General features: G+C 39.3%; 1 protein-coding gene across 1 annotated transcript; it reads left to right on the top strand.

Annotated features, from left to right (window-relative positions):
• The first annotated feature begins 272 nt into the window (after positions 1–272).
• Positions 273–5,302, top strand: LOC149138023 (uncharacterized). The gene is made up of 10 exons (XM_089449811.1): positions 273–1,970; positions 2,148–2,276; positions 2,422–2,557; positions 2,677–2,765; positions 2,890–3,001; positions 3,198–3,304; positions 3,447–3,514; positions 3,620–3,764; positions 4,013–4,093; positions 5,262–5,302. Exons 1-9 carry the CDS (start codon positions 526–528, stop codon positions 4,080–4,082), a joined length of 2,301 nt encoding a protein of 766 aa, XP_089305937.1. The 5' UTR covers positions 273–525; the 3' UTR covers positions 4,083–4,093; positions 5,262–5,302.
• The last annotated feature ends 8,327 nt before the right edge of the window (positions 5,303–13,629 follow it).

Genomic DNA, 13,629 nt, shown 5'->3' with positions numbered 1-13,629 from the left:
ATTATAAGAAATTTTAATTCGAGACTAAAACCTCGTTGAAAATTTGAAAATGGACCCAATACCTGCCATTTCATTAAACCACCTCAATCCTTCAAAACCAGGTTAATTGTTGCCTTAATATGCCTTGTAGAGGCTTCCACGTTGATACTCGAACGCCCACCTACCATGAACTTGCAATCGAATTGGTCAAACGACGGGGAGAAGAACATTAAAAAAAATAAAAACCAACCCTTGAACTTAGTAGCCTTCCTATAAAAGCCCGACCATCTTAAGAAAGCGTGTATGATCAATATCTCAAACTTGTGGTGCCGACCTCCGAAACGCGTTTGTGGCGACTCTCTCATTCTGCGTATGGTCCGAGTATTTTTTCTGATCTTCGAACGGCTACAGGTCGCGAAATCATCAATAGAAGTTGAAACAATTGCTGTAAGTTCAAGGATTTTCTGGCCTGATTTCCACTAGTTTTTGGTTTATTTTCTGGATTTAAACGAAACAGAGAAAGGTGAGGGTTTGATAGGAAGATCGATGGCAGCCGCCAGGGTCCATTCTTCCCGACCTTCCATAGATTGTTTTATGGATGAAGAATACTATTATGATTCAAGGGGTTCCAAGCATGCGGAATACAAAGCCCTTAACAAGGAAAATGCCCTAGCTAGGGTTAAAGGAAATCGAATGAATACCCAGGCTAGGGTTAGGGAAAATAATAACCCGATTAGGGCCAAAGAAAATGAAACGTATCATCTAACTAGGGTTAGAGAAAATGTAACGGCCAGGGTTAAGGATGACAGGGTTGTGGACAAATATGACAGGCGCCGTTCACCCATCCGCAGGAATTATGGGTCTGTTGATGTAGATAAGGAGCCGGGGGAGATTTCTGGTGGAAGTAGCTGTGACTCTCATACAGGTCATCGCAGCGAGGTGCCGAAGGAAAGTTGTTCAAGGAAGAGGAAATCTTCGTGTTCCCCTAAAATTGAAGATGATTTCCAAATGTCGGTGGATGAACGTGAGCCAGGGCAGATACTTGAAACCCCCAAAGCCCCTGATGCAGAAGATGCGTTTCCAATGCCAAACATCGCGGCATCGCGCTGGGCTGAATTTGACAACGACTGCGATAGTCAAGATAGCAAAAGGAGAAGGCTTTCTTCTCAGCGGTGTGAAACAGATGATAAGGATGAGTTTCACAGGCCGAATATTGTAGCATCGCGTTGGGCTGACATTGAAAGCCCCCGCAACATTCAAGATATAAGCGGAGGGAGGATCTCTTTAGATCGGAGTGGAGGTGAAGGTAAGTCTGTGTCTCTGGATTCTGAAGAACTGATCGGATATCGATTGAATGGATCACAGGTAAGTTCTGATAGTGACGGAGGGCAAAGGAGTGGCAGAAGTTGTAGGACTGGAGGAAGTGACAACTGTGATGATCGTGATTCAGGTCACAAAGATACTCTCGATCTGGATAGGGAAGATGCTTTTGAAGACGAGTGTTGCGCATCGGAATCCCACGTGACATTGCCTACCGACACACCTGTGTTGTCACCTCCAGTGTCTCTTCCAGCAGCTAAGGGGGTTGATATGATGCGAGGTTGCAGAAGAGTTGACGAGTTTAAGAAACTTAACAGGATAAATGAGGGTACATACGGTATAGTGTATCGAGCTAGGGATAATAAATCTGGTGAGATGGTTGCACTGAAAAAGGTAAAAATGGAAAAGGAAAAAGATGGTTTCCCAATGACTGCCTTGAGGGAGATAAATGTGTTGTTGTCATTGCAGCATCCTTGTATTGTTAATGTAAAGGAAGTAGTTGTAGGCAGCAATTTGGATAGCATATACATGGTGATGGAGTATATGGAGCATGACCTAAAGTGTTTTATGGAAACAATGAAACAGCGTTTCAGCGTGAGTGAAGCTAAAAGCCTGATTCTGCAACTTCTGGAGGGGGTCAGTTACCTCCACGACAATTGGGTTTTGCACAGGTGACTCTATGCTTGAATTTTTATTTTCTATCTTGCTTGATAAGTTAACTTTTATGTCGAATTACAGAGCTTTGGCAGATATCCCTTTCCTGAATTCTCAAAGAAATTGACATGAAATTTTATTCCTATGCTTGGACTGATTTAGACATTGACAAATTTTAGCTCTGTTCTGGACAGGGATCTGAAGACATCAAATCTTCTGTTAAACAACAAGGGGGAGTTAAAGATATGTGACTTTGGTATGGCTCGCCAATATGGAAGCCCATTGAAAACCTACACACATCTGGTGGTTACCTTATGGTACAGGTATTGTAACAGCAGATAGGATTATTTTAAACTCTTAATATTCACAATGATCATGCCTCGTAGATATTTGATAATCTCCAGTGTCTATAGGTGGGACTCTTCAGGCAAGTAAATTCTGATTGTTCAATCTCTCTGTGGTTTGTAGAGCACCCGAACTTCTTTTGGGAGCTAAGAAGTACTCAACTGCCGTGGATATGTGGTCTGTTGGCTGTATCATGGCAGAGCTTTTAGCAAAAGAGCCTCTCTTTAAAGGAAAGAGTGAAATAGATCAACTAGACAAGGTATTCATCATAAGACCCTTCACTGGTTTACCGAATTCATTTCATTTAAACATTTTTGGAATACACTCAATTTCCAGTGAGTTTCTCTATTGAATCTTTTGCCTCTATTAATCCTGCAGATATTTAAGACTCTAGGGACTCCAAATGAAAAGATATGGCCTGATTTCGGTACTCTGCCAGGAGCGAAGTGTAACTTTGTGAAACAACCGTAAGTGGTCTAGATTTTTCATCTCTTTTTTAGCTCCACAAGTAACCTTCTTATGTTCTACTTCTTTCTTATGTTTGTTTGCAGTCTTATCGCAAACTAACTATTATTTGATGATTTAATACAGCTATAATAAGCTTCGGGAAAAGTTTCCAGCAGCATCATTTTCTGGGAAACCAACTTTATCAGAGGCTGGATTTGACCTACTTAATCGTCTTCTTACATATGATCCTAACAAGGTAATTGGTTGATCTGATAATCTTTTAGAGTGAGCAAAGGAAGTGACAGGGATTAAATATGATCCTAACAAAGTAATTGGTTGATCTGATATTCTTATACAGTAAATGATGAATGTGATAGGGATTTAGATTATGTTTTAAGTTAATTCATTTTGTTGTTTCTCTACGCTCATATGGTTTTGGACTCCAATTGCAGCGCATAAGTTCAGAGGATGCTCTCAATCACGAATGGTTTAGGGAGCTGCCATTACCAAAATCAAAGGAGTTTATGCCAACATGTCCGCCTTTGAATGAGCATGATAGGTTAATGACTTACCCATTATTCCTTCTTTTGATTACCGCTCATTTATGTAACCTTGAAGGAAACATTGATTGTGTTATATCTCTTTTATGAAGAGTCTTTACAGAAGTATTTATCTTATTATTTATGGTTACTTATTTTCAGGCAATCAAGGAGGTTCTTGAAGAGTCCAGATCCTTTAGAAGGCCAACGCAGGAGGGAATTGCAACAAGGTGAACTTGCTACTAGTGGCTTGTTTGGTTGATTTTTCTTGCCAGTGAAATCTATCTTGAGGAATGTGTATCATAAGGCAGAGTTTGTTTTTGATGTATCCATAGACATCAATTCTGATGAAACCTTCAAGCTTACATGTGAAGACCAATACCGGCAATGGAAGTACTGCCTTGGGGAGTTCCAATATTTTATGCATTGCACAACCAGGCCCCTTATACCATGTCTTCAGTTGAAGGTGTTGGCAGCCAGGTGAATTATGTACCTGTATATGTTTATATTTAAAAATTTGATGGTCTCATGAAGCAACTGCAATGCGGCCTAAAGGCCTTCATTGGAACTCTTGTAAATAGTGATTTGTACCATAGGATGATGTTATTTGGACTGGCACTATGTTGCTGGTTGAAAAGATATGAATAAAGTTTTCGAGGTTATCAGACTGTTTCAGTTCTTAAATGTATCATTTCATATATTTAATCTTAAAGAGTTTTTGGTGCAAGAGAACGCACGGTGAAAGTGGAGATCAAGTTCTTTACTTTTTATAGACTGCAAAGGGTTCGGGACAAATAGCTGCTTGAAAGGTAATCTTGCTGATTTAAAATTTATGGTTTCTACTCATTTTTTGTTCGTAATCATTAGTGGTGTAAGTAAGTTGGTGGCAGCTGGGAAAAATTGAGGAATGCAGTCATGGGAGATTTAAGGACTGTATTTGTTCCTTTTTGATTTTACTATCAATTCAAAATGACATTGTAATATGCTCGAAATTGTTATATGGTAAAACTTGGTAATTTTGATTTCACCATTTTTGGAGACAATTTACAAGAGGCACTATTTATTTTTAGATAGTAAAAGCACAGCATACTGTTAAGCATGTGCAGTTGTCAGTAAGATGGTAGGTCTGGTTGCAATCAGATGAACCTTCGATACCGTGTAAAGCATTACTAGTGTTGGTTTTTATTCTCATTGATGAATTTTGGCCATTCACTGGACAAAATGAAATCATAATATCGTATCTTCCTCTCAGAGATGGTCATAAATGGATACATGATTTATACAGTAATGAAGATGATAGCTTCTACTGTTGTGGCTATTGTAATATAATGTGGATGCCACGTTACTGTTAATCTTAACCTTCAGAATTTTTTTCCGGTATTTTGGTTATCAGCTGCTGTTTCTTGTTGTTATTGAGCTACATTGTCAGTGCTCATATCATGAAATTTCTTGTATTCTCAAATTTGAGTGAATTTATGTAAATCTAATAATTGTTTCTTTGGATGGTTGCTGTCCCTGTTCTGTTCTGGACCATATATAGTCTTTTCAGTTACTGAGATGATAAATATGTGCAAGAACTATAATTATGGCTTTGGGTTTTTGATCAAGGGCTCTATGTTAAAGTTTTACCTCTTGGGGTGCTGCCTTTGGACAGAGCTTCCTAAAGTTTTAATTGGAAATATGACCTTATTCTATTGTATAGATGAGTCTGTGGATGGGCTGATGGAGCTTTTAATAATTTGAGATTCAGGGTGAACTATATTTAAGTATGTTTTAAACAGGAAAAAATATGTTTGGATTTATTCCGATATCAAAAACATTGTGATATTGTTTATGAATTTAATTAGTCTTTGCTCAGTGTTGTGTATTTGATTGCCCCTGTGATTGTAAAATTTTGTGGTGTCTGGTCACGAGTTTTGTTAGAATTCTACTGGACTCACTGTAGTCATAACATTTTCTGCACATGACAATATGCAGTATTAGTTCCAGGCTTGCTCAAAAAGACACAGCTGTGGAGATGGTATTGCTGATTGTAAAACTTTCACAGAATTGTTGGTTAGTCTCGCCAAGGAATGGCATTTGAGGTATGCTCTTATATTCCCATTTCCTTTATTGTCTTTTCAACTTCGGCTTCACCTTTTCATAGATATTGGACTTGTGTAATGTTTTTATGGAGCATTTGCATTCATAGAAAGCCTTAGGTAGCCAATAATATGAATGCATACTTCATCTTAAACTTTGTTTAGTATGTATGTTTGGCCACTAGTAATTAGAAAAAGACAACAGTAATCATCTATTGGAACTAAATTATATGCAATTCTAGTTAAAGTGTCTTCTCAACTACTTTACTAGACATGTCCACCTTTGACACTAGATGGCAAAAGTATCCCATTGTAGAAAGTGTGGTTTATATAGAAAGGAAATCTAATAGTGTTTGAAAGAAAATAAGCCCAAGTTTGATACTCTCTAATATCCCCAAATAGAGATACTAGGACAACATTATTTTAAAAATGAGGAATCTGAAATTTTATTTGCATATAAAAACACGAATTACGACTATGAAAATTACCTGCTGTAATAAACATGGATATGAAACTGCCCTTTGAATCTTTTCTTTAAATTGACCTCCAAGCTTGGTGAAAGGTTGCAGCGTAGAAAAGATGATGTCCTAGGGTCTCACAAACTAATGCTCTTCCACTGAAGCACACTTATCTAACTAGGGCTAGAAACCAAGGATACTCCAAGTTGTTAGACTCCATGCAAGACTCTGTTTTCATCCCATATGCATTAGTGAGACTCAAGCTGATGTGCACGCGTGCATTGACTTGTGGATGAAGCAAAGTGTTCAAGCATTGGAGTTAAGAGAGTTTCAAGGAGATGCACATTGTTAACTCACTAGTACTTTTGGAGTTCTGCTTAAGCATCCCACTATTAGTCACATAGCTGCATCATCTGTTATGGTTTGCACCACATAATGCAAACAAACCCTTGATAGAATCCATCCATCAACTCATAATTAAATGCTGCATCTTTAGCATGTATTGATTGATCCCTTATTTGATAAATATTGTACCTCTAGGACAATGTGCAAAGAAATTTAGAAGCGTCCTACCTTTAATATCTGTCTAGCCATAAGACATCATTGTTAAGATTGCTTTTCAACCTTGCTAATCTAGAGTTGATGTCCCTTTTTTGTTTGAAGGATTGTCTCCCACAACTCGTCATATGTAGCACTTTTATACCTTGGGCCAAAAACAACAATGACAACCCATGTCAATTGCTAAAATAGATTGTTTTTGGTGATGCTAAGTGCTAAGTCACTTGAAAAATGACACCTTCCCATAGGTTTGCTTCTTTTTTGTTCTTTTTAAAGATTGACTCGATGGAAAAAATAAAAGATGAGGACTTAAACCTAAGAAAATTGGGTAATTAATCATAATTAATTAAGTCAAGGTGAGAATATTCTAGAAACTCACACATATCAACTTCAAGATGATCCTAGCCCTTGATTAAGTTTTTATCTTGGCCATTGGTGCTCCAATAGAGGATTATAAGAATTCGATGGGCACTTCGAGAATAAACTTCAACACTTAGATTTCCTTGGAAGATTGATTTCCAGAGAGCTATAGTAGTTGTCGAAGAACCAAAGATTGAAGTAGAGAGTGCTCCAATAGAGGATTATAAGAATTCGATGGGCACTTGGAGAATAAACTTCAACACTTTGATTTGAGGGGCAAGGATAGTGAGGCTAGAGGAAGTTTTCCAGATCTAAGGAGTGCATTTGCAAAGAGGCCAAGATTTTTCCAGGAGGTTGCGGAGAGGCAACACAGAGCCTCAAGAAGGTAGTTTGATTTGTTGGGAAGGAAGACATTTTGATAATGTCTTTTGAATTAATTACATAAGTTGTTGATTGATGTTTCGAATCATCTAATGTGGTTCATCCTAAGGACAAAGGTGGAAAAATCAATCAATCAAAATGTTTAAATAGCAGGGATGCACCCGGTTCTAGAGTTAGCTATTAGGAATTAGCCATTAAAATTTTGTTGAATAAAATTACATATTTATTATTATTATTATTATCACTTTGATTTGTTTGTTTGTTTGGTTTTTTTGTTGTTGTTATAATTAAAATAATGTTGAATTCAAATCAATTAAATTAAATTATTAATAATAAGAATAAGAAATTAAATTAAAGGAAGGAGTTTTTAGTTCCAAAGGCTAGGCAGAGGTTCCAGAGTGCTAGAGAGACGTTTTTCCAGCCAACAATATGTAGGACGACTAGATTAGCAATCAATTTAGGTAGCATTTGTAGCAGGCAACATCAGGTAAACGTAGAGCTTGTGTGCAAGCCTAGTTGGACATCTTGCTTTTTAGAGGAAATCCAGTACTGAAATTGCCTGGAGTGAGGGTAATATCCCTCTAGATATTTTTGATAGTTTGACAGTATCATAGTTTTAAAAACCGGTGGAGAAAACCGGTTACCGGCCTAACCGGCCGGTTGGAAGCCTGGCCGGTCGGAACCGGCCCTCCTAACCCGGTTCAGACCCTCATTTGCCCAGAAATAGGCCCTAACCGGTAAAAACCGGCCGGTTTAGGGCGGAACCGGCCGGTTTATAGCAAACCGGCCGGTTCCGTCCTAAACCGGCCGGTTTATGGACAGGCCGCCGGTAAACACAAAAAAGCGCAGCGGTTTAGGTTCTGAGGGCGGTTTAGGGGTTTTGGGGGTGAGGGAAAGGTGTTTTCCCTCCAAAAACACCCTCACACTTGCTATAAGACACCCCTCTCACTCTCATTTGTCTCACACAACTGATTTGGAGTGTTTGTGAGTTTGTTTGTGAGCTTGGAGAGTGTGGAGTTTTTGCTGAAGTAGTCATCTTGGAGTTGGAGTTGGAGCTATTTTGGAGATAGTGTGTAGCTGTCAGTGGAGTTGCCATCATCAAGAGGAGGCTAAGGGAGCTACTTTGCATTTCCAGGTAAGGATTTGCACTTGATAATTCCTCATTTGAGTCTGCTGTCCATGAATTATTTTTTTTGTGCTATAAACTTCTCACTTCAATGATCTATCATCTATGCTAAGCCTATGAACTCTCTAGCTCTATGCTATCAAATTTTGTAGCTTGCATGTGCATTTTTTTCCTACATTTATCATTGGTTTTCCATGTTCCTTAGCTGCATTTTTTTTTTTAAATGGCAGATTTATTTGCAAATTGTTATTATTTCAAGCAAACATGGCTCCAAAAGGAAAGGACAGTGCATGGGCTCATTGTGATGTAATTGAGGGAAAAATGATATGCAAATTATGCCATAAATCTATTGGAGGTGGGGGTATTCTTAGGTTGAAACAACACTTGGCTGGGGTAAGAGGCCAAGTAAAGCCATGTGATGCACCAAAAGAACTGTTAGGTCCTATTAGGGCAGAATACATTGCCAAACTTGAAAAATTTTATGAGGATAAGGCTAGGGAGAAGGCCATCCAAGATGAAATTGCAAGGAAGAGGGAATTAATGGAAACCATGAATCTTATGAAACAGAGTGGGTATGATGATTATGAGATTCAAGACTCCACTTCTATCCCTTCCACCAATGACCCCTTTCACTATGTTCATCCTTCTATTGGAGTTGGCCAACCATCAAAAGGACCAAAGAGACCAAACATCCAAAGTTATTTCTCATCTTCTGCCACCATTGCCTCTTCTAAATCTAATCCCACTTCCTCCCAGCCAAGTTCTCAACCCACTTTGGATCAACATTGGAAAAAACAATGCAAAGAAACTTCTCACCAATACATTGCTAGATGGTGGTATGATTCAGATATCCCATTTAATGCTGCTCGCTCACATTATTACCAAGCTATGTGGGACTCTGTTATAGCTGCAGGAAAGGGCTTCAAAGGCCCTAGTATGCATGACTTGAGGGGAGCTCTTTTGCAAAAAGAGATATCTTCCATTGATGAGTATTTGTTTGAGTTTAGAGAGTCATGGGTCAAAACAGGTTGTTCCATTATGTCAGATGGATGGACCGACGGAAAGAACCGCACTATCATTAATTTCCTTGTTTCTTGCCCTCAAGGAACCATGTTTTTGAAATCAGTTGATGCATCTGATAGGGTAAAGGATGCAAGCCTTCTATTTGAGCTTTTGGATAACATTATTCAGGAAGTTGGGGAGCAGCATGTTGTGCAGGTCATCATTGATAATGCCTCAAACTATGTTCTTGCTGGAAAGATGCTTGAGGCCAAATATAAGACCATATTTTGGACTCCATGTGCTGCACATTGCATAGACCTCATGCTTGAGGATATAGGCAAGGTGGAGTGGGTAAAAAACACTGTAGAGCATGCCAAGTGCATTACAAAATACATTTACAACCACTCATAGGTATTGAGCCTAATGAGGAAACATACTGGAGGCAAAGAGCTTGTTAGGCCTGCAATTACGAGATTTGCAACTCACTTCCTCACGTTGCAATGTCTCAATGGTCAACATAGAAACTTGCAGAAAATGTTTTCCTCTGATGAATGGTCGAATCTCGGTGGGCTCGTAGACCAGATGGAAAAGACACCAAAAAGAAAGTGTTAGACACTTATTTTTGGAAAAGGTCTGTAGAGCTTGTGAAAATTACCGAGCCCCTTGTTAAGGTGCTAAGGTTGGTGGATGGGGAAAGATTGGCCATGGGCTACATTTATGAAGCTATGGATCAGGCAAAGGAGCAGATACGGGCAGCTTACAATGATAGGTTAGCTAAATATGGCCGTATATGGGAGATCATTGATAACAGATGGAACAATCAACTCCATCGTCCTATACATGCAGCCGGGTATTTTTTGAACCCAAGGTATCACTATAAAAATCGGCTAGGAGATCAGCATGATGGGGAGGTCAGCGCTGGATTGATTGATTGCTTGGAGCGCATGGTCCCTAACCATGTAGACCAGTTGGATATACATAGACAGCTTACTATTTTCAATCAAGCAAGTGGTACTTTTGGCAAAAACTTGGCAAAGATGGCAAGAGATGTGGACCAACCAGGTAAGCAATTCCAATTTCCATTTTGTTTTTCATTTCAAGTTAAAATTGTTTACGTTCTTTACAATTCAAATTATAAACTAAGTTACTAATTATTGTCTTTTTCTTTGCAGCACATTGGTGGGAGTCATTTGGTGGCCAGTGTCCTCAATTGCAAAGGTTTGCAATTAGAGTCCTCAGTCAAACTTGCAGTGCTTCAGGTTGTGAGCGCAATTGGTCTGTTTTTGAGCGCATACACAGGAAGAAGAGAAACCGTTTGGAACAAAAACGGTTAAATGATCTTGTTTTTGTGCAATACAACCTTCGACTAAGGAGGAACCAAATGATGAGCAAATCACCTGATCTAGATCCCATTGTGTTGGACGATATTGATCCAACATCAGAATGGGTGGAGGAGACTGAAGATCCTGTGTTTGAGGCTGATTTTGATATCAACATGGCTTTAGCGGAGGATGAGGCAGATTATGTGGCGGCATCAGAACCAGGATCAGTAGCGGCATCAAGGAAAGGCAAGGAACCAATGGAAGGCACTAGTCGTGCAGGTCGACAAACTCGTGCTTCCACTAGGTCCACTTCTATTGTCATTGGTGGCATTGATACTGATGTTGCAGATGAGGCAGAGGCATCCTCAGACTCTGAACCAGATGATGTCTATGTAGCTCCTGATGATGATCCTGTGTCTAGTAGTGGTGATGGACTTGATGATTGATCATGTGTACACTGTAGACTTGTAGTAGGCCAATGGCCTCATAGCTTGCAGCATTGTTTTTGGACTTTATAGGCCATTTAGAGCCTCATTTCTTATGTATTTTGCTATTTTGTCGATGATATGTATTGTACTCGGTGCCATTTTGATATATTCACCTTTGCATGGTATATAAATGAGCAAAATTTGCATATTTTGTCTCTATTGGCTTGGAATCATGGTTTTACATCTTAAAAATAGTTTTGTTTCATTAAAAATTAATTATTTAATGTATTTTTTAAAAACCGGTTCGTTTAGACCAAACCAGTCCCGGTTAGACCGGTTCCGGTATGTAAACCGGTTAGCTAGGTGGACCGGTTCGGTCACCGGTTCCGGTTTTAAAAACACTGGACAGTGTTTTCTTTGTAGGATAGCAAAGTTTGGCATCTAGATTATTGTACTCAGAATTTCTCTTTTTTGCATAATAATACAAATATAAGTTGTTTCAACTAGTTTTCCTAAGTTGGGTTTTTTTAGGGACAATTGTCCAAAAATAATGGTGCCATTTTTGTGTGTGTGTGTTAGATTTTCGGAGATTCCAATGATAGTTTCCTCCCGCAGTATTTATTTGTGAAAATCAATGTGAATTATTTGGTATTTGTTGTAGCAAACTGCAAATAAATTGTTAAATAAATTAACAATTAGGAAAATAATTTCCAATTGTCGTGATGGATGAAATTTTCACATGGTATCATAGCACGAGTTATCAGTTGGGAAGATTAGAAGTGGAGGAGAGAATTTCACTACTTGGAGGGAGCAATAGGTTGAAATTCCTAGAGGTTGCAAAGTTGAATTGGTCATGCAACAATTCGATTTTCAGTGTCAGGTTGGAAGAAAAGTCGAGTTGCTCGGGATAGTGATTCTAGCAGTCAGAGGGAGCAACAACAACAATAGTGTCTTGGAGGATTGGCAATTCTTTGTCTGAAGTATATTGTGCCGAGACAAGCTACAAGAATGGGATAACATGTGGTTTGATTTGCAGTAGGAGGAGTTGAGGTGAGCTCTTCTAAACACGTAGTGGTAGCAGTAGTAGCGGATTGAAGATTGTGAAGGAGGACGAGAATGTGACCCTCGCATCTAAGGGTCCTAGTCAAGGGCAATGGGAGCATAAGAAGAAGAAGAATGAGTTGTCGAAGGTTAAGTCTTTAGGTGTGGTGAGTTTGGTCACTACAACATGTAGTGTCCTCTCAGGAAGAAGGACAAGCAGGACTAGTAGGGAACATCTGCGGAAATAGGCTAGCTTTCCTCTAGGCTAGAGTAAGAGTTTGCTATGTTTGCAAATATAAGCCCAGGAGTGAGGTGGGGTGATTTGGTTCTACAAAGATTGGGTAGGGTCTTTGAGGATTCCATCTCATCGATCATTACTTGGCTACAAGGGTCCATAGTATTCAATGGTAGGATGGATTAGTGGTAGTTGATGTAGTTAGTACCAAAGTGACAGTTGCAGACTAGTAGTAGTCAGACACTGATGAGTGCAGTGTAGTGTTGACAACAGAGCAAGTGGCTTAATGTAGAGTTAGGAATAGTGCAAATTATAAGTGACAGTGTAGAGACCAACAACAATCAGGACTCGGGAGACAGATGCGTCATACTGAACACAAATGATTCAGTGTTTTAGATGCATCATACTGAATACATATGATGTAGTAGCCAGGCATTAGTAGCGTGACAGGAGATGACATAGAGTGTTGTAACAGGGTGTTCAACACGAGAATACACTAGCAATCCGAGATGCTAGCAGCATGCATGATGGCTAGGTTAACTATTAGTTCGGGTAGTAGTTTCAGCAAGAAGCATCAGACTGACACCGAGCTTGTGTAGGCCCGGCTGGACGACTTACTTTTGATAGGCAATCCAGTGTTGGAATTGCCCGGTTGGACGACTTCTAAAGAGTGAGGATAATTTCCATCTAGATACTTTTGCCAATATTTTCACGGCAGGATAGCCAAATTTTGACATCCATATTATTGTACTCAAAATTTCTCACTACTGCATAATAATAAAACCCTCAACTGCACTGGTTTTCCAAAGTTGGATTTTTCCAGAGACCAAAAATAACGGTGTCATTTTTATGTGCGCTAGATTTTCTCACAACTGTTTTCATAGTTAGCTCAATATCTTTTCCAGATTAGCAATCACATCAACATTAAAGTAAACTGCAGATAGAACATAAACAGAAATTGCAGAAGACAAGACAAGACAAGAGAACACAAGATATGGTGCTAGCCAGGGACAAACCCCAGAAGTCAACACTTTGACTTTCCAGATAAGAGAATAGATCATCTCTATATGAGATCAATTGAAGACATGTTGCTTCAACTGATTCTCCAAGGTGACTCCTTCACCTATCATTGTGCTGTGTCTCGTCCACAAGCTGCACCTCACCGTGCTGCTCCAATCACTGAGCTCTCTCATCACAGATCTGCACTCAATGCTGCACTCATTATCACAATGCTGGACCTCATGCTTCTCCTGTCAGTGTCTAGCACTGCTGTACATAGTGCCACTGCTGCATCATGCTTACTGTGCTACTGCTGCTCCTATGTACAACTGCCACACTAATTGCCATTGTTGT

The sequence above is a fragment of the Pinus tabuliformis genome, chromosome X (genome assembly GCF_031772625.1).
Source record: "Pinus tabuliformis cultivar Carrire ecotype Pingquan chromosome X, CPIR1, whole genome shotgun sequence".
Classification (NCBI taxonomy): Eukaryota; Viridiplantae; Streptophyta; class Pinopsida; order Pinales; family Pinaceae; genus Pinus; species Pinus tabuliformis.
The sequence above is the reverse complement of the archived record's forward strand: the minus strand, read 5'-3'. Positions and strand labels throughout refer to the sequence as shown.

What these genes read in the sequence shown, in the direction of transcription:
- LOC149138023 (XM_089449811.1), top strand. Translation starts at nt 526, where the DNA reads ATGGCAGCCGCCAGGGTCCATTCTTCCCGACCTTCCATAGATTGTTTT. An exon ending in AAATAGATCAACTAGACAAG is followed by an intron (nt 2,558 to 2,676) that starts GTATTCATCATA and finishes TTAATCCTGCAG; the next exon opens with ATATTTAAGACTCTAGGGAC. An exon ending in CAGGAGGGAATTGCAACAAG is followed by an intron (nt 3,515 to 3,619) that starts GTGAACTTGCTA and finishes ATGTATCCATAG; the next exon opens with ACATCAATTCTGATGAAACC.